The sequence below is a fragment of the Orbicella franksi genome, chromosome 1, assembly GCF_964199315.1.
Source record: "Orbicella franksi chromosome 1, jaOrbFran1.1, whole genome shotgun sequence".
In the NCBI taxonomy this organism is placed as follows: Eukaryota; Metazoa; Cnidaria; class Anthozoa; order Scleractinia; family Merulinidae; genus Orbicella; species Orbicella franksi.
In genome coordinates, this window is record NC_138145.1 from 18,877,292 (window position 1) to 18,885,707 (window position 8,416).

At 39.8% G+C, this 8,416-nt stretch overlaps 1 protein-coding gene across 1 annotated transcript; it reads right to left on the bottom strand.

Annotated features, from left to right (window-relative positions):
* Positions 1–5,365: 5,365 nt before the first annotated feature.
* LOC145483640 (melanocortin receptor 3-like) lies at positions 5,366–8,416 on the bottom strand. The gene has a single exon (XM_081462179.1). The coding sequence runs from the start codon at positions 7,593–7,595 to the stop codon at positions 6,645–6,647; it is 951 nt and encodes a 316-aa protein (XP_081318305.1). The 5' UTR covers positions 7,596–8,416; the 3' UTR covers positions 5,366–6,644.

Here is an 8,416-nt window from a genome sequence, read left to right on the forward strand (position 1 = left end):
ACTTTGATCTAGAGCAAACTACGAGAATAGTGAATTAGTAAATTAAACTTTTAGTTAGTTACTTTTTTTTCAATTTATCTCTACATGGATGGCTGAGTGGTGAGAGCGCTCGCCTCCCACCAATGCAGGTGGCCCGGGTTCGATTCCGGCCCGGTGCCATATGTGGGTTGTTTTTGTTGTTGGTTCTCGCCTTGCTCCGAGGGTTTTTCTCCGGGTTCTCCGGTTTTGCTCCCTCCAGAAAAATCAACATTTCCAAATTCCAATTCGATCAGGATAGAGGACCAGCTGGGCTGATGTGGCTTCCTCTCTTAATATTACGATTTATTTATTGACTAGGGATAAACTGGAAAAAGCTACGTGAGAAGAAGAAAACGAATCACAAATAGTTGAAATTTGAAAATTGAATCAAAAATTACTATAACTTTATTAACTTTCTCCGCAGTTCAAATGATCTTTCATATTTTCATTTGTGTTTGTTTTTCTCCCTACGCCCTGTAGATGTATCTCTGATGATTTAAGGTCGCCTTAACCAGTTAGATTAAAAAACTAAATCGACGGAATCGTTCGTTTGTCCTCCTAGGGTCTGAGATTTTGTTTGTGTGTCAAAAAGTTAGCAAACGATTGATTTAATTACTTAAGGGGATCGATTTTAAGTTGAATTTACCAACCTTCAGTTATCCAGTCGGTCACTGTTCCGTCTTTCAGTGAGCAATCTGCCTAAGTCTGTGAGGAATGGAACGATGAATACAATATTCTCTGATTATATGAAAGCTTGTATTGAACGTTCAGTGCTTTATAATCAAAGTTGCTATTGTTTAGTGAAAAGGAATTCCTTCCTGTCCTGTTATTAAGATGGAAAATAATATGTACTAATATCTTCTTCACGGAAAACGATACCAAATTACTTACCCAAACTATGGTTGAATAATCTTGACTTATGATTAATTCTCAAATAAAAATCCTCAAACCTCTTGCAGCCGCTTTTCTGCCATAGATTTAAATTTTACAATAACGTAATTTGCACATTTCGTGCGGTTTTGACTTTTTGGCAGAGTGTAAGTACTTATTCCTATTTTTAATTACGTTTAATTACGTTTATTGTTAAGGCTATGATCCAAGTTTGATTTAGTCATGAAAAATACCCTATTCAGGCCCCGAGAGAGGCGTGGAGCTTATCAGTTGATTTATTTACGGATGTGTATCGGAAACGGAGTGAATTACTTGGAAAATCCGTTTTAATTTTGGCCACTTATAAAATTATCTTTTAAATGAAGGAGACATGAAAATAGTAATTTACTAAGACAGAAAAAAACCAAAGAGATAATAATAAACCATAAAGGACCAAGGATGGTTTAGGATGGAGAAGATTAACACGAATTACAGATCACGAACTTCAGTGAAAATACTAGGTTAAAGGCCTAAACTGGGTTGGTCAACTGTTAACAGAGGGTTGGTATTCAGTCCTCCCGAGGATCAGTGATGTTACCATGCGCGTTGCGTAGATTGTTTCGTGAAGAATTAACTGATATATGTGTCAATCTTCTTCGGCTGTCCGCGTGAGTAAAATTCACTTTACAGGATTAGGTAGGATTGGCAACTTTTAAACCTGGGATTTCTGAAACCGAGAGAGATCACAGATAACTTGAGAGGGATTTTTTCTGGAATAAGGCCTATATTGGGGATTACCTCTCTTGCTCTTCATCTTCATCGTTCATTTCCCTTCGAGATCATGCTTAATACCAGGAGCCATAATCGGGGACGGAGACCGTAAGTCTTGGAATCCGCGCGCACCTATTGTAAGATCCAAGTGTAACATTTTTTCTATTATTCGTTCTTGCGTAATTTGTTTTTCCTTTGCGTACGCAAATTAGTTTATACTTCTTTTCGTCCTTTTGTTTAGTCTTTTTTTTGCGTCAATTTAGGTGTTTATTCCTTTCTGTCAGTTTTCGCGCCCTCGTTAGCGTTTCTTTGCTGTTTCATCTTCATTAGCGCCCTTCTAAGTTTCTATAGTTTTATTTTCCGCATGTTCTAGCGTATTTTCCATATCACAGCTTTGCAGTACAGTTTTGGGGCAGTTCATTTTGGTCCGCGCTTAGCGCAGTTCTATTTAGTTTTCGTGCTAGTCTCTTCGCGTTATTCGCAGTCCGTTTCACAACAGTTTTCTCTGGCCGAAACAATGTAAGTGTAATTCACAGTCCTCGTTTTGCAGTTTTGTTATTTCTTTATTCGAATTTAGCTTAGTCGCAACTTGTAACTTTTGCTCTTTTACTGTTTTAGTTTCAACCCACGCTGTTTGTATCCACGCTGTTTGTATCCACGCTATTTGCATCTACGCCGCTCGTATGCACACTCTTTGTACCACGCCGTTTTGATTTGTGGAGTTGTTTATTAAAGGCCAAGAGAGTTTTTTACGCTTATTGCAGTTTCACCTATGATATGGGACAATTTTTCTATTTTTAGAACAAATTGCGCCATCCTGACGTCATATATCCGCGCGGATCCACGCATATGTCGGAGGCTCCGCGTGGATGTTGTCACGTTGCTTGATAAAATGGTCAGAGTTGAGAGATTCTCTTGCGTATTTTTCACTGCGATGGCAGGGAATAAGGCAGGGACTAAGAACCAGGGCGCTTGCATGTAGTTTTATGCTCTGAGCTAATGGAAAAAGTGAGTTTTTCAAGATCGAAAGCAAGACTTCAATTTTGCGCTTTGAATGAATAATAAGATCTGCTCTCGCTAGTTGTAAGCTTACGCGTACGCTTTTGCGTTTGTTCTGACGTACGAATATAGCAAAAAACTCTCTACTCTGATATCGAGTTAATTTGTGAGTTGCTCAAACAATGCTTAAGGGCCATTAACCGATTCATGCGCGCGCTCGCGCGCGTTGCTAAGGAGGTGAAATTTCACTTCCGGTTACTTACGTGAGCCTGAACGCGGAAAATAAAAACAACTCAATAACTTGCAAATTCGCCTACATTTAAGATGTTTTTCTTTGTTTTTAACAAAATGCAAAGTAAAAAAAGTACAAGCAAAGGCAAAGTAAGAGAAAGATAGAAAAACAAGAGCAATACAAAGAGAAAAACTAACTCCATGTGGCTTTGTTTGATCTTACCGAAGTGCGCTGGTAGTGTAAATTGCGCACGCGCTGTTAGGCTAACTTCCAATACATATCGGGCGCACTTCCGGTTTCTTTAAATGCTAAAGGAAACGTGGTTTTACTTTAAATCCGGCCTTTTTCGACGAATTTCGATTAAAGCCAACGTTGGGAACATAGCTATGTATTCCTTTTTCGAAATCATGTTTTTTTCGGGAAATTACGAATTTTTCAATATTTTGAAATTCGCTCAAAATCCGACCTTTTAGAAATGAAACAAAATCTATGCATAGCGTTATGAGGATTTAAATTAAAATATTAAATCAATGAAAACAATTCAGATACAGTAATTTGCCTGGGAGTCTTTGCATTTTGTTAGAATTAGTCACATGACCATGGGCGCGGCCTGATGGCGTCATCACTATTGTTACTGATCATGAAAAAGTTAAAACACATGAAATAGCTCTGAACTAACTAAAATTGATGAGATTATATGAGAATAAAGTTTCCTTAGCAACGGCTCGAAAAGATCAGTTAATGGGCCCTTAAGTATAACCAAACCTGTTTTTGATGGTTTCTTATGGTTTCTGCTTGTTTGGCGAGTTTGCAAAAGTTTTTGAAAAGAAAATCTGACGACAAGTAGCTTATTTGCATGGTGCAGCCCGTGCACTTTCAAGTCTGAGTCCGTGTTTTCAATTGTCAACAAATTTTGACAAATATTTCTTTCGTTATTTTATGTGCTGAAATGCTGCAACAATTTTCACCAACGCCAAAGGCTACTAACATCATGTCTGTTTCTTTGACATGGTGAAGTTTTACACAGCGAAAATGAAATTGACAAGGAGTTTTGATAACTCGACCAACAAAATCGAAAGTTGAATAAAGAGAGCGTCATCGTAACTTTGCTGATTATTTCTCCTGTATTCAAATATTTTCAGCTAAGCTTTTAACCCTTTGAATACAAAACTTTCGCCAAAAAATACCGTTTTTAACCGTTTAGTCAGGTTTTTTAGCTGCCATGACGCTAAATAAGCCTGAGTTTTGCTAAGAAAGCTTTTTTTTCACTAAAAGGAGAGATTTTTCGAGGATTAGGTACAAAATTGAGCAAAATTTCAATTCCGGGCATTAACATATGCAAAATTTGGACTTTTTTTTTTTGCCATTAACCGTTCTCAATTTTGTTTGCTGCCCCTTCCTTTCTGTTTTTCTCGGCCCTTTTACACTGGCTACCTTTTGCATTTTATGTTCTTTCTGGCTGCCGTGAAAAGTTGGATGTTAATATTACGGGCGAAGCCTAGAAATGGACCTTGATCAATCATCCATAAATGGACCATTTTACCACCGTTTTTGCACCAAAACTGATGTTGTTTTTCGATTTGCGACGTCGGAATGTCGTCGATGTCTAAACCTTACCATTGTGCGGAAAGGCCTAGCCTAGCACTACTATCTGCTTATCAAGAATATCTGATGACATTTAAATTGATGACGTCACAGGTGGTACAAAGAGCACGACCATTAATTACGCATATATGCGTATATGCGTAGTTGGCATTCCCCGGCAAAGGGTTAACATGTTCTCAAACATTTATCAAACTTAAGCATATTTAAAAGCTATAGAGATATTATATGAGGTCGATGAACGTTTTCACACGAAAGTGGGGAAGTCTAATTTGTCACGTTTACTGACTGAACAAAACACGCTTCGACGGGCCCTCTTATCCATCGACAACAGACAATTTATTGGATCTTTACACAAACAAAACTGAGCAGTATCTACAGACGTAAACTTATTGGACCTTGGTTAAACATAGCATCAAGCGTTGCTTACAATTCAGGCGAAACTCAAACTTGCAATTTTGTTTTACTTTTCGGTCGCGACAGACTCTGGCGAAATCCCCGCAAGCGTCTGGTAAGAGGAGGGAAACTTTCAAGTCATAAAACACCGCTATATCCAAATATATCCAAGTATAGTTTTTCACTGTGTTATGGAATAGCTTTTAATCCCGCTCATGATATGTGAAATTTAGAGTGGAGTAACGTGGAGATCTTGTAAAAGAAGCAGCGGAACCCAACTTGGTTAGTGGTATAAAGCGGGACATATCTAAATTCGATACGGTCTTACTTCACTCAAATTGTGCAGCTTACGACCAAAATACTGAGCAAAATTCCAATAGACATAAACGTATTGAGTGGTGGAGCAAAAATCTCAAAAATTTCCGGAATTTTGGACGCCATTTCCCCCGGACTACATCCGCAGGTCAGAACCTCCCGCCTCCCGTACCCTGCTCTCCCACTTCCCGTACATTTATCTCTCGCCTCCCGCCCTTTTGCGTGCTGCTCCCGTTCCCTGTAAATTGGCAATCAAAGCACATCCTACTCATTTAGCTTCGCAATTCTTAAGCATTTCCTTTGTTTTTAAATAATTTAACAAGATTACCACTGCCATATGTTTCAATTCAATGAAGTTTTGACCTACTTGTTTATTTTCTTTGAGTTTCACCATTTCAGTCCATTTTCATCAGCTCTTCAGATTTGTTTCTGAAATCCGTTTTCAGTGACGACGGTCTCAAAAGTTAATTCTAAGTTGTCTCGTGTTGTGATAAAGTATACGCATTTCCAGTAACCAGTCCGGCGTTTATTGGGATCAGACAATTAAATCATAGACGTAGGTCGTCTCACCTTTTTGCAATTTGACGACTTACGCGACGCGTGCACTCATGCCGCTTGACATTCGTGACTTACGACGTAACCACTGTAAACGGGTTTACTATTTCACCGGAAGTAAGCCTGTTTTTCAGCCCAAGCGCAAATTTTCGTTTGCTCGTTTGCTCAGAAATCTCAGAAGTGACTGAGAAGACGTTAAATACAAGTCAAATATATTTTGGGTTCTTGTTTTTGAAAGTATTCTAACGCATTGTTGAATTCAACAAATTTGCGTTTCGCATTTCTCTCCCGCTTCCCGCCCTCTTAGAAGTCCCGCTTCCCGCCCTTTCCTCTCCCGCCTCCCGTACCCCTCCCGCCCCCTATTCTCCCGGGCTCCCGCCCCCCTGTCCTACCTCCCTCTCTTAATACTTATGGCAACGAAGACTGCGAGTGTTTCGTTTATCTTTTATCACTTCCATCATCAAGTCGCCATACGACGTTCGATTGATCGTCAGCGGTCGCCATCTTGATTATCGCTGCAAGCAATCTCGTTTCCAGGATCTTTGAGTTTCATTAAGGCTGCATTAAAGGTATTAAGACTGGGTGGGGAGATGGCAAAACAACTCCGGAGGGGCCGGGCAGGGATGTTCATAGTCTTGCGATCTTCGAAACATATCCAGAAGTACTCGTAAACCTAGCTTACACGATAGCATGTTAAACCCTTCGGAAACTATTTGGGCCACTCTGGCCTATCTTCGGTAGTCTTCGATAATCTTGCAAAATCCTCAGTCGGAACTCTTCGAAATGTATTCAGCGATCATTTAAAACATACGTCGACCTTCGAGAGTCTGAAACTGTACTTCGTTACCACGTTGAGAAGTAAGCCTTAAAATCTCGCTGAGTGAGTTTACTGATTGCTATCAACTGGCTTAATGCAACGTTGCAATCGCAATATTTGTCCAAATGCTGTGCGGTATTTCATGCTTCTCATGCAATAAACGTAAGGATTAACTGCGGAATTACAAGCCAGCAAAGTCTGCACCCAGTGGAAACCTTTTCCAAACTGAGCTAGGTTTGTTGAAGGGTTGGCAATTGCTGGGAGTAGAAGCATGGGTAGCCAGCACAAGGCGTAAATCCCCACCACTGTGAAAATAGTTTTAGCCACTTTTTTCTCCGCCACTGAACTATCAGATGCAGGTCCCTGATGTATTCTGTTTTCTTGTCGTTTGGCGACAATGAAAATGTAAATGTACATGATCATGGTGGAAAATAACAAAATGCCACTGTACAATGCGATGTACATGTTTGACACCAACGTACGAGCGTACAGGAAACCGAATGCAAGAGAAACTATCCAGACAACCACTATGCCAACCAAAGCACGTCTTTTTGTCATGGCAGCCACGTATTTAAAAGGAAATCGTATGGCAACAACACGATCAACTGTCACTGCAAACATATTTGTCGCGGAAGCAACCATAGACGTATGACCAAAGAAACTCCTCGCTGAGTCAAAGATGACGTTGTCATCGTGTCCTCCCGTACTGAAACTGTGGATGAAGTAGTTGATCGACATTGGCAGAAACAACGCGCAAACAGTGATGTCAGAGAAGGCCAGGCTTGTGATGAAAAGATCAGGTATGTTGCGAAGATTTTCGTTTTTGTGGACGGCAAAAAGCACCAAAGAATTACCTAAGGTTCCGATGACGCTGGCCAGTGCGCAAACTACAGAGAGAATTATGGCGTCATCTCTAGTTAAGAATGTACTCAGACGAGGAACCGTTGTTGTTTCTTGAGGAGGGCTGGTAGAACAGTTCCAGCACGACTGGTTAAACAGGTTAGGCGGGTTTTGAGCCATACGTAGATCGTGCTGGATCTAGAAACAACATCAACAACATTGAGTTTTTCAGTTAGGAAAGTGGCGACTGCATTTCTAAAACTAATCCAGTGGTTTCTTTTTTAAACTTTCAAACAATGAACTCTAGTTCTCTACAAGTTTTATCTTTCCGTGAAATTATTCGGCTACGAAACTCCATCACTGTTTAGCTTACTTGGTTATGCGCCTTTCATAGGCCATTTCCATGTCCATCACAAAGTGCTCAAAAGCTACCGTCTCCCGATTGTCTTCACGATCAGTGTAACGTCCTTCACCTCATAACAATGTCACCATTAAGACTCGCTTCTGATTAGTCGAAAGTAAGTCACTTTTCCCAAAATGCGTCCATAGCTGAACAGCAGATTTTTAATTGTTTAGTTTGCATTTTACGTGAGATAGGTTAGATGACAATTGTTGCCGGATCCCAACGTGACTTCATTTATGAAAAAAGATCTTCTTTGAAAGCTTGCATTTACGATTGGTGTCTTATTCAAAGACAGTGATGTTTTTGTCTCGACGCAATTGTTTGGCTTTCTCACTCGGAATAAGTACTAAAAAGTCTGATGTGTTCACGCTCACAGCTAACCGTAATTTTCAATTACAAAGTATCGACAACATGGCCACAATTTGTGTCCTATAATTAAATATATAAGTGCATAACAAGAACATGTCTAATTACAAAGTGTTATTAACAGCATGTCCAATTAAAAAGCGCCCTATAAGAACGTCAACTCATGATTGCACAGTATAATGCGATCATGTTCAATCACAAGGTGTTGTTGTGTTGTTGTAATGTAGTTTTC

Bases quoted from the DNA above. Each gene is read 5' to 3' on its own strand.
- LOC145483640 (XM_081462179.1), bottom strand. From the start codon at position 7,595: ATGGCTCAAAACCCGCCTAACCTGTTTAACCAGTCGTGCTGGAACTGT.